This window comes from Pseudochaenichthys georgianus, chromosome 17, assembly GCF_902827115.2.
Source record: "Pseudochaenichthys georgianus chromosome 17, fPseGeo1.2, whole genome shotgun sequence".
In the NCBI taxonomy this organism is placed as follows: Eukaryota; Metazoa; Chordata; class Actinopteri; order Perciformes; family Channichthyidae; genus Pseudochaenichthys; species Pseudochaenichthys georgianus.
The window spans coordinates 22,031,387-22,048,847 of NC_047519.1; the positions used below are offsets into that span (position 1 = coordinate 22,031,387).

Sequence of the window (17,461 nt, forward strand, 5' to 3'; positions counted from 1 at the left end):
ATTGCTAGTCAAAATACCACAGGACCATTCTTTTTTTTTTTTAAGCAATATTTTAGTGGCCCGAGCGGGCAAGTGGAAAGTACGTTATGCTGGCCCGGGGTGTCTAAATAGTGCTTCTCGGTAGTGATGTGTCGGTCACGAACGAGCTGGCTCAAAAAGCCGGCTCTTTTAAGTGAACGACGGGAGCCGGCTCTCGCCCGCGAACGAGCCGTTTTTTGTTTTGTTTTTGCGGAGGGATCTAGATCGGCATGAAGGCACATTATGCAATGTGCAATGTGGACATTATCCCGCTTATTACACATGGCCATATTCTCAACAAAGTAACGACATGACTCCCAATAATAATTGAAATGCTTTTATGAATTTAGAAAATGATTCTATTGATTTAAAAAATAGTTTTATGTATTGATTTAAATTGACATGCATCCGCTAAGAAAAGTAGTCCGTTGTTACTGTTTGAACTAACGTAACAACGGCTGGAACTGCTTCGATAGTGTTTTTCAGGAGCTTTTTGATTACAGATTTGAAAACATCGTTGCTTGCTTTAAAAGTAGCACAATTCATTATGTCAAACCTTGGAAAGTATCTAGATATCCCTGCCCTAATTCCAAAGTAACTGGCAAATGAATATGTGTCGCCGTTTGATATCTATAGCCGCGTTCACACTGCGGTACTTTTCCCACAAAGGTTCATGCGAACTTAGTTCATGCAAACTCTTTAGTTCGCATGAACTAAGTACAGATCGCGTTCACACCAGAAAAAGTCCCTGGGGGTGGATTAGGCAAATGAAGCCGCTGACGTCACTTCTTCTTCTTCTGCTTTGGTTTTACTGGCAGGCCGCAAACCACTTCACGGCGTATATTGCCACCCGGAGTCCCCGGCCGGAAGTCCCCGGAGTTGGGGACAGGCTTCAGTAGAAGCTGCTGGGAGTCCCAGCAGCTTCTACTGAAGCCTTCCGAGTAAATCGCCAGAACGCCGACACCTCCTCATCTCCACCGCTCCCATGTTTTATTTTGTCCATCCATCCATCCATCTTCTCCCGCTTATCCGTGGTCGGGTCGCGGGGGTAGCAGTTCCAGCAGAGAGCCCCAAACTTTCTTTTCCCTGGCGACATCAACCAGCTCTGACTGGGGGATCCCAAGGCGCTCCCAGGCCAGCGAAGAGATATAATCCCTCCACCTGGTCCTAGGTCTACCCCTTGGTCTCTTCCCAGCTGGACGTGCCTGGAACACCTCCCTAGGGAGGCGCCCAGGTGGCATCCTAACTAGGTGCCCGAACCACCTCAACTGGCTTCTTTCGACGCGAAGGAGGAGCGGCTCAACTCCGAGTCCCTCCCTGATGACCGAACTTCTCACCTTATCTCTAAGGGAGACACCAGCCACCCGGCGGAGGAAACCCATCTCGGCCGCTTGTATCCGCGATCTCGTTCTTTCGGTCATGACCCATCCTTCATGACCATAGGTGAGGGTAGGAACGAAAATGGCCCAGTAGACAGAGAGCTTTGCCTTCTGACTCAGCTCCCTTTTCGTCACAACGGTGCGGTAAAGCGACTGCAGTACCGCTCCCGCTGCTCCGATTCTCCGGCCCATCTCACGCTCCATTGTTCCCTCACTCGAGAACAAGACCCCGAGATACTTGAACTCCTTCACTTGGGGTAAGGACTCATTCCCTACTTGGAGTGGACAGTCCATCGGTTTCCTGCTGAGAACCATGGCCTCAGATTTGGAGGTGCTGATCCTCATCCCAGCCGCTTCACACTCGGTTGCGAACCGATCCAGTGAGTGCTGAAGGTCGCAGACCGATGAAGCCATCAGAACCACATCATCTGCAAAAAGCAGTGGTGCAATCCTTACTCCACCGAACTGCAGACCCCCCCCCCCCACGACTACGCCTCGAAATCCGATCCATGTATATTACAAACAGGATTGGTGACAAAGCGCAGCCCTGGCGGAGGCCAACCCTCACCGGAAATGGGTCCGACTTACTGCCGAGGACCCGGACACAGCTCTCGCTTTGGGAGTACAGAGATTGGATGGCCCTGAGTAGAGACCCCCTCACCCCATACTCCCGCAGCACCTCCCACAGTAACTCCCTGGGAACCCGGTCATACGCCTTCTCCAAGTCTACAAAACACATGTAGACCGGATAAGCGTACTCCCAGGCCCCCTCCAGGATCCTTGCGAGAGTAAAAAGCTGATCCGTCGTTCCACGACCAGGACGGAATCCGCATTGTTCCTCCTCAATCTGAGGTTCGACAATCGGCCTGACCCTCCTTTCAAGTACCTTGGAGTAAACTTTCCCGGGGAGGCTGAGTAGTGTGATGCCTCTGTAATTGGCACACACCCTCTGATCCCCCTTTTTGGAAAGGGGGACCACCACCCCGGTCTGCCACTCCTTCGGTACTGTTTCCGACTTCCACGCAACGTTGATGAGACGTGTCAACCATGACAGTCCCTCAACACCCAGAGCCTTCAGCATTTCCGGGCGGATCTCATCCACCCCCGGGGCTTTGCCACTGTGGAGTTGTTTAACGACCTCAGTGACCTCCCACCGGGAGATTGGTGTTGATCCCCCGTCATACTCCAGCTCTGCCTCTAACATAGAGGGCGGAGTTGTCGGGTTCAGGAGTTCCTTAAAGTGTTCCTTCCAACGCCCCAACACTCCATCAGTTGAGGTCAACAACGTCCCATCCTTACTGTACACAGCTTGGATGGTTCCCTGCTTCCCCCTCCTGAGGTGTCGGACAGTTTTCCAGAACAACTTTGGTGCCGCCCGAAAGTCCTTCTCCATGTCTTCTCCAAACTTCTCCCACACCCGCTGCTTTGCCTCGGCCACGGATGAGGCTGCTGCCCTTCGGGCCTGTCGGTACCTTGCAACTGCCTCGGGAGTCCCCCGGGATAACAAATCCCTGAAGGCCTCCTTCTTCAGTCGGACGGCTTCCCTGACCACCGGTGTCCACCAGGAGGTTCGAGGGTTACCGCCCCTTGAGGCACCTAGGACCTTGAGACCACAGCTCCCCACCGGCAATAGAGGCTTTGAACACCGACCACTCTGGTTCAATGTCCCCAACCTCCACAGGAATGCCCGAAAAGCTCCGCCGGAGGTGTGAGTTGAAGGCCTCCTGAACTTGGGCCTCCTCCAGACGTTCCCAGTTCACCCGAACTACACGTTTGGGCTTACCCGGTCTATCCAGAGGCTTCCCCCGCCACTCGACCCAACTCACCACCAGATGGTGATCAGTTGACAACTCCGCCCCTCTCTTTACCCGAGTGTCCAAAACATACGGCCTCAGGTCCGATGATACGATAACGAAATCGATCATGGACCTTCTGCCTAGGGTGCTCTGGTACCACGTACACTTATGAGCATCCTTATGTTCGAACATGGTGTTTGTTATGGCCAATCCATGACTAGCACAGAAGTCCAGTAACAAACCACCACTCCGGTTCAGATCAGGGGGGCCGTTCCTCCCAATCACGCCCCTCCAAGTGTCTCCATCATTGCCCACATGTGCGTTGAAGTCTCCCAGCAAGACTAAGGAGTCCCCTTCAGGAGCCCCATACAGGACTCTTTCCAGGGTCTCCAAGAAGGCCGAATACTCTGAACTGCTGTTCAGAGTTTTCCCCCCCATAACCCGCAGGCGTAGGGAGGCGACCCTCTCGTCCACTGGGGTAAACTCCAACAACGAAGCACCTAACCGGGGACTTGTGAGTATCCCCACACCCGCCCGGCGCCTCACACCTTGAGCAACTCCGGAGAAGAATAGAGTCCAACCCCTATCCAGAAGTAAGGTTCCAGAGCCGACGCTGTGCGTAGAGGTGAGCCCAACCAGATCCAACTGGTACCGCTCCACCTCCCGCACAAGCTCCGGCTCCTTCCCCCCCAGAGAGGTGACGTTCCACGTCCCCAAAGCCAGCTTCTGCCGCCCGGGTCTGGTCCGTCGAGACCCTCCGCTTTCACTGCCACCCTTCTGGCAGCGCACCCGACCCCATCGATGTTTCCCGTAGGTGGTGGGCCCGCGGGACGGAGAAGCGGAGGTGTTGCCCACGTTGCCTTTTCGGGCTGGGCCCGGCCGGGCTCCGTGGCAAGCCCGGCCACCAGACGCTCGCCGACGAGTCCTCCTTCTGGGCCTGGCTCCAGAAGGGGACCCCGGGCTTCCTCCGGGCCGGGTATCCTCACTTCCTGTGTCGTCTTTCATGAGGTCTTTTGAAGCAATCTTAGTCTGGCCCCTTGCCTGAGACCAATTTGCCATGGGAGACCCTACCAGGAACACAAGGTTCCAGACAACACAGCCCCCAGGTTCATCAGGGCACACAAACCTCTCTACCACGGTAAGGTGCTGGTTCTTCAGAGTTCTTTGTGTTGCCATAAATTAGTCTCTCTGCGTTTCTGCGCTGGGCTAATGCTAATAATGCTAATGCGAGGATAATAAAATGGCGGCTTCACAAAACTTTTTGGGAGTTTTACGGGGCGTGGTTTGCAATCCGCCCAGCCAATCAGAAATATAGCTCTTTTCTCAAAAAAGAGCCGCTCGAAAGTCCCTACTTTCGAGGGGGTAAAAAGGTTCGCATGAACTACTTTTAGTACCGGCTCTTTTTGGTGTGAACGCGATCATGAACTAAGTTCGCATGAACCTTTGTGGGAAAAGTACCGCAGTGTGAACGCGGCTAATGTCTGGAGCGCTGCGTAAAAAGGAGGGTTTCTGCCCCATTACTTCTCTTCTTACTTCTATAAGAATAAAACACGGAGGACGGAGATCTCTTTTTGTCCCTCTCATCTCCCTGCTGCAGCCTAGCAGCTGATCTCAAAGCACGCTCCCCTCTCCTGCAGGGAGAAAAACTATATTAAATTGTATATACTTTATATAAGTCGATACAGTAGCCCCTTTTTTTAAATAGTTTTTATAGGTGTTGCTATCTGTTTTGTGTAGCGTGGTTCTACAAGCAAGTCAATGCATTCATTGGGTGGTATCAGAGAGTTACACGGGTCTGTAAATGCAATGAAAACAATTGGCCACAGCAAATCATTTATATTAAACATGTAATTTTTACTTTTGAATACTTTAGTACAAAGGATGTATTGAATAATTTAAGTGATATATGTGTACACATATAAATCATTAGTCAAAACAGGGCTACATTTGATTTAATTAAAAGGTATAATATGTCGTAAACTGAAGAGCCGTTTGGGAGCCGAAAGAGCCGGCTCTTCTTGGTGAGCCGAGCCAAATGATCCGGCTCACCAAGAAGAGCCGGAATTCCCATCACTACTTCCGGGCCAGCGGGCCATTTATAATGTCAAGCCCTGGATTAGCCCAATTGTCTTTTCTTCCACTTTTGTGTTATAATCAAAAGGTGGTTTCTTGGCTATTTGTGAGTAGGTAAGGTACAGTACAACCTGTGATTTCTGCCTTGAGTAAAATGATTACCTGTTGATATGTATTTTTCAGAAAGTCATTAGAAGAGGCCCATGAGTCTCTTTGCTAATTATCAATGGTCTTTGCAATTAACAGCAGATGTACCCATGTTAAGTGAATTGGTAAGAGGTCAGAGGAACTCCAAGAGAGGGGCTTCCTAATACAGTTAAAGTCTTGTTGGTTAGTGGTTCATATCCAGCATGCATTAGCTAAGAAACGATAAAAATGTTGGTCCGTAAGCTGCATAGGGGAAAATGTATGTGCGCTTTGTTAATTGGATAATTCATATCCTGCAAGACTCCTAAAGAGGCCATGAGAGGATGTGTGTTATTGAGTCACACAGTTAAAGAGACAATGGTCGTTCTGAATTATCAATAGATGTATTCATGTTATTGTGAGCGGACTTCGGGGTGGAAGGAAGTCTATGCAGAATGTGTGTGTGTGAGATCCCAGCTATACATTGGTCATCTGTTAAGATCTCCTTGTAAGAAAATGGGGCGGAGTCAACAACTGCTGACTCATTGCCTAGGGTCCCGCCCAGAAGTGAAACCGGACAATGGAGAACTACCAGCTCACGGTCTTGGGCTCGCCCAGAAGTGAAATCGCCAATAACAAATAACTAGGGAGGAGCAACCGCCACAACTCATCCCCACTTGTGTGTATAAATATTATGATATTCTCATGCTCGGCGCTCTTTTTCTGGCTGGCTGTCGTGATACGTATATATCTTACGGTGGTAGGAATTGAGTCCGGAGTACTCTGTATTTTGTACTATTGCAGAGTGCTCTGTATTATCTATTGTTGTTTTTTGCCATTAAAACAGATTATTGTTTAACCTTTATTCTGGTGCTTTGAGTTCCTTCTTTTATAATTTGACCAGCTCATCAGTCATCAAGGGACGCACGGAGCAGAGGTGAACCTTCCACCACCGCCATTGGGTGGTGCTCCAACAAAACACATCTCCCAAACTGGGGAAACTGGGGGCAAGGCACACAAACCTCTTCGCAAATATATAAGCAAGCGCAGATGTAAAAGAGACAAACTTAAAAAAAAATGTGTTTCAAAATGCATGACCCCTCCCTAGAACACAACAGGATATGAAACGCAACTGCACATCCGCTTAAAATCCCAGCGTATGTTTTGCCAAAAATCAATACATTTTGGTTCAAGAAACATTTAACCCTCGTCAGTTTTGAATTGTACCTCTGTGAGTGCTTGGTGAATGAAACAGGCGGTGTCAGGAGACACCTCCCAAGGTGACTTCTCTTCCACCATGATGGCGTCCAGCGTGGCCTTCTCAAGGATGACATCAAAGGACGCTTCAGGAAAGGAGAGTTGGCGCACGTCCATCTGTTGCCAGGTCATTCCCGGGCAGTGGCTGTACCTGGCACCCATTGTACTGATGCACACAGAGGAGTAGTCTATGTTGGTGATGGAGCGGTAACCGGCACTGTACATGTCTCCACTCATACTGCTGTTTCCACAACCTGAAGGGAGAGAAAAGGGAATCATGAGATAAAAGAAGGTCGTTGAGAAAGATGAGCATGATAGGTGAAGAAGAATAGAAAGAGGGAGAGAGACTGAAACCAATATGTCTCTGATGACTCAACTCCCTAATCTGTTTTCCAGTATGAGTTTATGATCGTGTTATCAATATGGCAACAACATATTACTGAGGAGTAACTTCCTATCATGGAAACAAAGGCTGTTATGACGGGGATCGCCACCACACACACAGTCTTTATTTGATCAAGCTGCCATTCAATCATGAGCACCAAGCAGAGATGGAAACCACACACTCCAGACAACCATATGGGCGCTCCTATAAAGTGTTTGCAGGGGGGAGCTGTCTAACATGACCTCAGACTGCACGAAATCTGTCACAAGCAACAAGCTTTCAACTTGTAGACTGTCACCGAGTGACGCATGGATGAAAGCCAGGGAGGGAAATGAAAGGGGACAAAAGAAAAAAGTGAAGATTGTCTCTCATGTAGTACGTCAAGATGAAAATAATCTACTGAATGCTGCATCTCACCTTTTGGATCAGATGACTCATAGATTGTGTAGATGTGAAGAGGAGGAGGAGGTGTGGGTGGAAAAGACATGCAGAAGAAAAAGGGAAAGGTGCAGTAGGCGGAGGACGTGGGGGGGACATATACACTATCTGATGCACAGAAACAGTGTCAGTAAAGGTGAAGTTCATGAGTGTTAGCTGTGGAGATGATCATATAATCTTGCATTTATTCAAGTCTGTGTGTCTGTGAATCTGGGGGGAGGGGGCGGGGGGGAAGAGGGTGTGAGAGGTGGGGCTGTGACTTCCACTGCAAACGTGTGGCTGCCGCTTGTTATCACCTTTATGCTTCAAACTAATTACCAGCCTCCAAATGCTGTGTAAGTGTGTGTGTGAACATCTGCACTAGATTGTAGGATCTATTCAGATAGCAGCCTCACACACTTATAAACACATTCAGGTGTGTGTGTATTTTGTAGAAACATCTCATGTATGTTGTACTCTTATAATGACTTAGTCTTGACAGGCATATACATACATGGACAACGGAAATCAGTATATTACAAACTATGAAAACAGAAATGAAGTGACTAGGAGAGAAGCAACGCCAGCTATACTCCACTGATGTTGTGTGTGTGTGTGTGTGTGTGTGTGTGTGTGTGTGTGTGTGTGTGTGTGTGTGTGTGTGTGTGTGTGTGTGTGTGTGTGTGTGTGTGTGTGTGTGTGTGTGTGTGTGTGTGTGTGTGTGTGTGTGTGTGTGTGTGTGTGTGTGTGTGTGTGTGTGTGTGTGTGTGTGTGTTTGTCACTTGATGGCTATCCCTGTGACGTTGGCTTCAGATATAAGGCGGCAATATGTCAGCATTGCTGGTCACAGGGACATCATTGAATGCTTTCTTTATGGATGTCTGGAAGACAGAATGTTTCAGGGTTGAATTACACAGGCTCAACAGGTTATTTTAGATTTGTCTATTTTAGAACATTACTTTCGGTGTGCCAAAAGCAAGCAACAGCTTTGGAAAACCCATGTTGCATGTAGAGAGGCTAGCATTCAAACGTAGAAGAATATTTCTAATAAAGAATCTGAGATAGTAAAAGAAATGATGGCATTATTCAATCCGTCCACAAATAATATTTAGTTAAAGGTTCAATTAAAAAGGTCTGTGGCCTTGTTTCATGCCCAGGTTTGGTGCTCTCCAGAGTGGGTTAAATCCCTGCTGCACTCCCCTCTCAAATCCCCAAGCATACCAGACATTGTTTCCAGAGGGTTTCCCCCCGCTGACACAGCTGTGTGTGCGTGTGTGTGCGTGTGTGTGCGTGTGTGTGTTTTCTTTTTCCATGCACTCGGGGGTGTCACATGACAGGTCATTCCTAGGGGTTGTCACGACAATTATAGTCGCCAAGCTGTCATCAAGGACACTATTCTTATTTTAGATTTGTGACATCAGCTGGTGCCCCCGCAACCTCTGACCCACACACACACACACAACTTTACCTGCGCGCGCGCGCGCACACACACACACACACACACACACACACACACACACACACACACACACACACACACACACACACACACACACACACACACACACACACACACACACACACACACACACACACACACACACACACGTTCATACTGCAGAGGGAAAAAGTGACAAAATGCATTCGACCAAGAAGATACAACCTTGAAGAAAACAGACTCATATAAGTACATTAGGTTTCATAGAGCCAACACATTTCAAGTGATACTCAACTGGCTTTATATAAGCCAGTCCTTTGTTAGTATATTAAGTGCTTAGTTAGTATCTAAGTGCGATATGTAGTTCTATGCGCATGTAAGGGCAGATCCTCCAGTGTATGTATCACGTGCGTTTATGTGACAAAGGTTCATTCAGGATACCATGCCAGTCTGGAGCCTGGAGTCTGTTGTTCCTCCAGCTGGAAGCCAGGAAGCTAAAAGCTCCTGATAACGCATCCTAACTGGATTATCCAGAGCGACAGAGAGGCAGACTATAGTTAGAGGAGTCATATCACCTCGTTCTGCTGGCTGTGTGAGTGTGCATGTGGTGGAAAATGTGAGTCCTGTTCCTATAAAGCATCCTACCCTTCGTAAAAATAAATTGTGGTGAACACCCGTCATCTGCTTGTGACGTGTAAAGTGCATTTGTTATTCATGTGTCTGTCTCTGTGTCTGTTTATACAGGGAATGATGCACATGCCACGTTGTTGTTGTGTTTTTTTAAATAGGAGAAGAAAATCAGCCACTTGTGCAGAGAGGAATGTTGTCCAAACATGGAGGTTCCTTCCTGCAGACTTGGTGATGCTCAGCCCAACAATGGTATCCTGTTGCATGACTGACCTGAGAAACCCTTTGATATTCAAGAAAAACACTTGACACGTGAGTCTCACAGGAAGGAAAAGCTCAGAGTTAATCCACTGGAATAATGCGCCGTTCCTTTGCTGCTCCTCCACGGTCGTCTTACCAAACAGCAGAAAAAAAGGGAAGAAATACAAAATAAAAAAATGAGCAGAATGTAGTTTCCTAAATTATATTGTTAAATTACAATTTTCCCCCACGATAGGGAAAGGTTTATGTAGTTCAATCAATCAATCCATGAAATACATGTCATAAGAGAAGAAAACAGACATGATTTTATTGTAAACAGCAGAACTAATTCGATAAAAACCTGAGTTTCACAAGTGCGACTGTCATCTGCCGGTATTTTTGGGTTTTTCCCCACTAGGAAAACCTCGTCCAACACGTTGTTAAGATAAATAATCAAGATAGCTGCCTACGTGGGTGCTCACATCATTTATAGCACAAGCATACAGGATAGTGTTACAGCAGAGTGTCTATTGGTAAATGTAAACTCATAGTTACGCTTTGAAGATTACATAATATTTACACAAGTTTGTTTTCCATGTGCTGCTCATCAGAATATTGAAATTATTTTTGACGGAAAAAATTGTCATCTTAATTTGGGATGCAACCCCAGCCCCTCCTCACACCACACATGTCAGCCAAGATTTAAGGTTCCTTTGTAGTCATTTTACTAGTTTAAAGTCACGCTACTTGACTCTTACACAACCTAAACTGTTGGAGATCTGACCTTTGGGCGATCAGATGACCTCCGTCCACATAAACAGCAACTCTACAGAGTCCATCTATGGTCAGGAGGGGTGGTGGGTGGGTGGGGAACCCCTGCGAAGGAGCCAGCGGTATGAAATATCAAAGCTGCTATCTGTGCGGTGAGACGGCCAGCAGTGGAAACTCCATGATGTCAGAGGCATTCAGGGCACTCAGTCTTATCCGAGACTGGTGTAGACACATTAAGGATGGGGACTGGGGCCAGTGGTGATGAAAGCTGATGGATATGGATATGGATGGATATGCATGTGCTCTAGCAACAACACGGAGGCCCACCATCCCCGCTCACTGAGTGTGGGCTAGCCCGAGGTAAACTGACGCCGCGGTGACCCTTCACAGGGTTCAGCTGCTAGTACTGTAAATGTCAACATGTGAAAAAAAGAATAGTGAAGTGTTTGTTTTTGTGTTTGTGTGTGCATGCACATTAATCACAAGGCTACATGTAAGTGTGTGTGCCTATGGTTGTATGAGTTGATGTTTGGACATGTCACTCAATAACATTTGACGAAAAAACATGACTTATATAACATATTCGAGTATTTTTTATTTCACATGTGTGTAGCAAGTCTTGGTGTGTGTGATTTTGACTGACTGGTCCTGTCAGGTTATTGGGGGCATGCACGTGCCTGTGTTTGAGTGTGTGCACTGTGACAATGATGAAAGTAGACAGTGTCACACTGGCTCTTTTTTTAACCAATTACCTCAGGTTATTTTCTCCCACTGTTTTTTGATTAATTAGTAATAAGAATTATTATGACAGGCATTTATTGACATTTACATGCAATTACAGACACACAACGAACGCACAGACTCGTCTTACATGTATGTTACTTATATGGACTCTTAAGGCATCTTGAACTACATGAAATCAAACCACCGGGCAAAGGTAAATAAAGCTAATTATATTTGTTACTGCTCCAAAGGACCTCACTTGAAGGCAGGGTTTTACAGAGAGAGGATTAGAGATAACTTTCTGACAGTCTCACCTTGAAGGCATTCATGGTGTTGAACTTCAGCTGAGTTTCTGATTAAAAATGCACAGCCTTCCAAGAGTTGTGCTGACTGAAACAGCATCACAGCTTGTTCGGCCTCACACTGAGACAGAGGAGTGAGAGGCTGGAGGAAGGATTGGGGAGAGGTAGAGGAGGAAAAAAGCAGAAGGAAGATAAAACACAAGAGGAGACAGGGGACACAAAGAGTAATACAAATTAAACAAACAGAGGGTGTGAAAGAAAAGTCATGGAGGGGGAGGGGGAAAGCAAAAGGGGTCAAAATGAATTGTTAGGAAAAGAATAAAGCTAGAGTTGATAAACTACTAAAGCAAGACAAGGGCGAAATGAGAGGTGAGGGAGAAGAGATAAGACTGTCATGATATTACATTGTGCACATACATCAACAGCTAGCATCTCTTTGTGCTAAAGGGATATTTAAATACACAAAATGCTGTTGTTTGGGTACGTACAAGCTAATCTGAACACAGCCTCTCCTTTGCATCTTCGCCAGATATAGAAATTCTTTATTTCCATGTTTTATAAAGCAGTTTCAGATGCTCCGGAGAAGTTGCATCAGCACGTGGCCAGATGAAATGTTCTCAAATCAAACGCTCGGCTCTTCCGGCAAGTTCTCCTTACAAGTCTCTTCTTCCCCTTCTCTCACAAAAGCAACCTCAGTTACGTAACCGGGTACACGAGATAATTAGTGACTGAATAATTAAGCGTGCGTCCGTGATAGTGTGACTGTTTGATGGAGTGTGTGTGTGTGTGTGTGTGTGTGTGTGTGTGTGTGTGTGTGTGTGTGTGTGTGTGTGTGTGTGTGTTTGATGGAGGACTTTTGGAAGGACTCCATTATATGAATTTGCCTCTGCTGTGGCACAGAGCCCACAGCTTCTCTCAGATCCCAAAACACCAACAGTCACCAGGAACAGGGGCTTCGTAAAGGGCAATGAGAGGAGAGACACATCTTTTCTATCTTTTGAGCCAGAATTAAGTTATTGAAAGCCTCCTACCCCCCTCTTTATGATACTAGTTATGCCTTGTTACCTTCCCTACCAGAATTCTTACAATACCACTAGGTCAAGCTTTTGCTGTGCACATGTGCAACACTACTGTCATTTATTATTTTTTCTGTATTAGTATTGTTTTTATTTGTTAATTGTCTTTGTGTTTGGTTTGTGAAGCCTTTTGGGCTAGGTTGATTTGATACACTCTGGATCTTAAGCCCTCTCTGTCCTCAGCGGGGTCAAACAACAGCCTAAGAAATCTGCGCTGCAGTTTAAGTCTGGTGATCAAGAACAATGGATAGAGCGCTCACATGACAGCAGTGCAGCTGTCGGACAAAGTCGGGGAGATGAGAGCAGCGGGGGTGACAGAGAGCATACTTGCCAACCCTCCCGATTTCCGCGGGAGACTCCCGATTTCATTGCCCTCTCCCGGTTTCCTCCCGGGGTCATATTTCTCCCGCATTTCTCCCGATTTCTGACAAAATCAGATTTACACACGAATGTTTCCACTCTGACTTTATTACAGCTACACCATTGTTTGGTTTCCATGGTAGCGCGTCTCTTTAGTAGCGTGCGCAACTAGATAGTCACAGAAAAACAGAACAAGAATGGACAACTCGACCCTCTGATCACTCCTTTCCTGATCCAGCCCACTTATGCTCCATCAAGAGGACGGTGCTACAGACCGCAAGGCATTGCACTCAGAACTACAATAAGCACGTTAATGTTAATCTAACAGCTCCGTTGATCCACTAGCACCCCCCCCCCCCCCCGCGGTGGTTTTGAAATGCTCCCAATTTCTGAGGTCTCAAGGTTGGCAAGTATGACTGAGAGTGGGAGTAGAAGAGAGACAGAGGGACAGACAGAGAGGGACAGAGAGAGAGACTGAAGTGGGAAGCCCAAATGATGTAATTGGATCTTTCTGTGTAACTGAAGAACTACTTTCAGCACGAACACACAGCATGAGTCAGGTGTGTCACTGCAGGTCAGGTCCTTGTAAAGCATCATGTTGTGACCTGTTTGACTTCCAGAAACAACAACAACAACAACAAATCCTCCCTTAAAATTAAACATACAGGCCCAATACAGCTGAGAGAGTATTATTGTGTCCATCTCTATTTCTCACAGTTTCCATCCCACTGAAGTGTCTCTACAAAACTCAGATCAACGGTATATTGCTGATCACATTATGACATCCTTCATCACAATTGATGAAATTACACTAGAAACATGATGGTGGATGATGGTCACTTCAAATGTATATTCCATAGAGTTAGTTGACTTTATTTGGATGATTTACTAACTCATTTAACATTTAAGTCACCCAGGAGAAGCCACATATAACAGTATGTTGGGCTACTGCTAGGGCTGCTCAATTAATCGTATTTTAATCGCAATTACGATTATGGCTTGCAACGATTACGAAAACAACATAATCGAAATAAAACGATTATTTTGTTATTATTATTAACTTTTTATTTTTTATTGTATTACTTTTTTTTGTATTGGTTTTTCAGTTGAATTATACTTAAAGTTCAGGGTAATCAACTGTTAACAACATACTGTTCAAATGTTTTCTCTCCAATAAATTGATGTTTTCAAAGTAAATGGATAATCGTTTTTAATAATCGTGATATCAATTATTGACCCAAATAATCGAAATTATGATTTTTGCCATAATCGAGCAGCCCTAGCTACTGCTAAACAATTTTAAATTGTAAATGTTATGCAACAACCAGTGGATGCATTGCCATCAAACTGTATACAGACATCTATGGTCCCCTCAGGATGAATTAGAATAACAACGCTATAAACCCTTGTTCCTTTAATACCATAAATGTTTCTCAACATAGGGACACCGGGCTCTTTGTTATGGTAACTTTTATCATTTTGGTTTCAATCAAAACATGGTGCCAGTTGCCAAATTCATCTAAAATGTACCCAGAATCTGAGAGTGAATTCAGCTGCAGATTGAATAGGTTGTTTGTTTTTTGTGTAATCTTTAGGCTTGTGGCTTTTGCTTTTATCAAAGAAACCAGATATATTCTAACACAGTTGCTCATCACTTGTACTAATCATTCAGGAAAGTGCATCAGCTACAATTAACATTATTTACTGGGGAAATGAATGGTACACTTTGCAGCTCTACGTCCTGTATGGGAGCATCTGCATTCAATGTTCTTCTCCATTAATTAATTCCGGTTTTCTCTAATTTGTCCCATACGGCTTAATTAGTCTCTTTCAAACAGTCTGGCTGAGCGCCAAACCTCCGGCACATTAACACGGTAAGTGACACCTTTCCCTGTTCCACCGCGTCGTATGGAAAATCACCTACACCTTGCTCATCAAACCACAGCAGTCACAAAAGCACTCATTATTATTTATCAAACACTTGGCCGGATTCACATTATGAAATTAAAACCGATATTTCAGCAATAACATCTCTCTCAGTATTTTCAATTCACCAAAGTGTGCTGTTCTCCTTCTCCCTCCCCTTGATGTTCATTAAAGCCACGCTGAGTCAGTCGCAGAGGCACCAATATTTATTTTCCCGTCAGCCTATTCTAGCAAGAAAGTGTGTGTGTGTGTGTCTTGTGCACTGTTTGTTCTCTTGTTGTTTTAATCGGTCATGTTGCAGCAGAGAGGAACGTTATGATTCAGCAAAACAATGCGTGAGTGTGACCATTTGGGTTTACAGGAATCATTTCTCTGTTCCCTTTAATCTGCGACAAATCCAACTCACCTACCGTGGCGCACACACACACACACACACACACACACACACACACACACACACACACACACACACACACACACACACCAAAGAGAGACTACTTTATGAGGCTATAAGATGCAAAACAGACAAAGGCTTCACTGTCACTGTCAGGTACTTTGTTCTGCAATGAGGATTCAAAGAAGAATATTTTATGCCAAGTTAGCAAAAGTTAGATTTTACGGCAACAATTATATTGTCTTATTCCAGCCTTTTATTTCAGTGTGAAATTGTAAATGAGGCCAAAACTAAGACAAATCTCAGAGTTCCAGTGAGTGCAATGTTTGTGGAGAGTCTGACACATGCTGGGAACAAGAACACAAATACACAAACAGATACACGAGTTTAGCCACACACACATTATTGTGTAGAGGAGGAAGAGAGGGTAAAACAGCAGTACAGGCTTTTTCAATTAGCCACCTACCAAGACCACGTCTGTGAGAAAATGAAATGGCCGAGAAAGCACAGGTATTCTGAGGTTTTTAAAACACATACACACTAAATATGAGCAGTCCTTTCTTAGCCCTCACACACCAAACACACACACACACACACACACACACACACACACACACACACACACACACTCAAACTTGACGGGTTAATTTTCTGCCTGGTTGGCAGGTGAGTTTGTCAGTTCAAGGTGCCTGCGTCTGTATGTAAATGGCTCTGCTGCCTGACCTTGCTGTGATTATGCATATGGTTCGGGTTTTTCAGATGAGAGCCGGCGCTGTGTGGGAGCTTTATGGCTGACCAAGCATATTGATCCCTGCAGGAGGAAGTAGCATGTCTCTCTGCAATGTCATTGTGTCAGAGTCTAATCTAAGTCGGAGGTCTGAATCAGCCGTGCTGAGAGAAATTCTGGGCCCCATGACAAAAGCTCACTCTGGGCCCTAAAACACTTGGAGCTCCCTAACTCACTCAGTGTCATTCATTGTGTTTCGACAATGTAATCATTTGTTGCAGCCTCAAATTTAAATGTGTCTTTTAGCAAAATGTCAAAATGTCCTTTCAGACATGGGCCCATGGAATGCTCTTAACATCCCGATAGCAATGAATATATTAAATGCTTTGACAATAAATACATAAAAAATGTCATCTGTGGAAGCCGTGGCGCTGTAAAAAGCAAGACCAATTATTTTCACCCGCCCGGCTAAAGTAACTGGATGGCCTACCTGCCTGTCAGCCTTCCATCTGTGCACAAACTTATCTCGTGCCCTCATTGGTCATGTGCGCGTTCGTGTGTGTTGGAGGAGGGGCTCTGTGAGGAAGTCTGAAGGAAGGGCCAGATTTTTTTCGTCTGCGTACTGTAACAGTCCTTAGGCCTGCATTCTCCACCAGTGTAACAGGCCTGGGCAGATAAAGGGAAAGGTGGTAGTGAAGCAGTCACGACAGAGGCAGTGTTCAAATCCAAAAAGAGGCTTTATTGCTGTTCAACTAAAAAATACCTTTTACGATAGAAAGGCTAACGTAGCCGGGCCGCTAACCGACTTGCCAGCTTACAACTGTTTCCTCACGCTGGGAGTCTCCTGCTCCCTCCATGTGCCACACACAACTGAGCAACTCTAGGTGCTTTTGTCTCCCTTGAGGGAGTGATTAGCACCAGGTGTGAGGTCTCCCCACCTGCTCCCAATACTGTTAATTGGCAGTGGGTGGAGCCACCTATTGGGAATGTAGGTGTCTCCCACTACTCTGCCTCTCAGTCCCTTACAGTACTTTCAAATTCTAGCGCACTCGAGCTGGTTTCTCCATTCTTACCTACCCTACCTTTAAGCTGTTGAAAGCATTTTATGATAAACTTTTAACTGCCGACTCCATTAAACACCATCTTTCTTGTTTATATAGAGTAGCAGTTCATAAACTAAGTCATTAAGTGACATTCATTAACTTCTGTTACAGATAGCTAAATGGCAAAATCTGCTGTCTGCCTCTAATGGTGCAGGTGTTGACAAATATATGATAAAACAGAAAAACCCGTAATAATGACTGACTGTTTGAATTCATCCTGTGGAACTAGAACCTCAGCATTCAATGGTTCTGACTAGGGCTGCTCGATTATGGCAAACATCATAATCTCGATTATTTGGGTCAATAATTGATATAACGATTAT

General features: G+C 45.6%; 1 protein-coding gene across 4 annotated transcripts in view; it reads right to left on the reverse strand.

The window, feature by feature from the left end:
- Window positions 1-17,461, reverse strand: part of ece2a (endothelin converting enzyme 2a) — a 76,333-nt gene that overhangs the window by 32,063 nt on the left and 26,809 nt on the right. For 2 of the 4 annotated variants that reach the window (XM_071206367.1, XM_071206368.1), the window contains exons 1-3: window positions 16,526-16,616; window positions 11,565-11,694; window positions 6,620-6,903 (exon numbers count right to left, since the gene is read on the reverse strand). In XM_071206367.1, coding sequence (XP_071062468.1) covers window positions 6,620-6,903; window positions 11,565-11,694; window positions 16,526-16,573 — 462 coding nt within the window. In that variant the 5' untranslated portion in view covers window positions 16,574-16,616. Of the gene's footprint in view, window positions 1-6,619; window positions 6,904-11,564; window positions 11,695-16,525; window positions 16,617-17,461 lie in introns of those variants that run through there. The other 2 variants (XM_034103719.2, XM_034103720.2) reach the window with 1 other exon arrangement.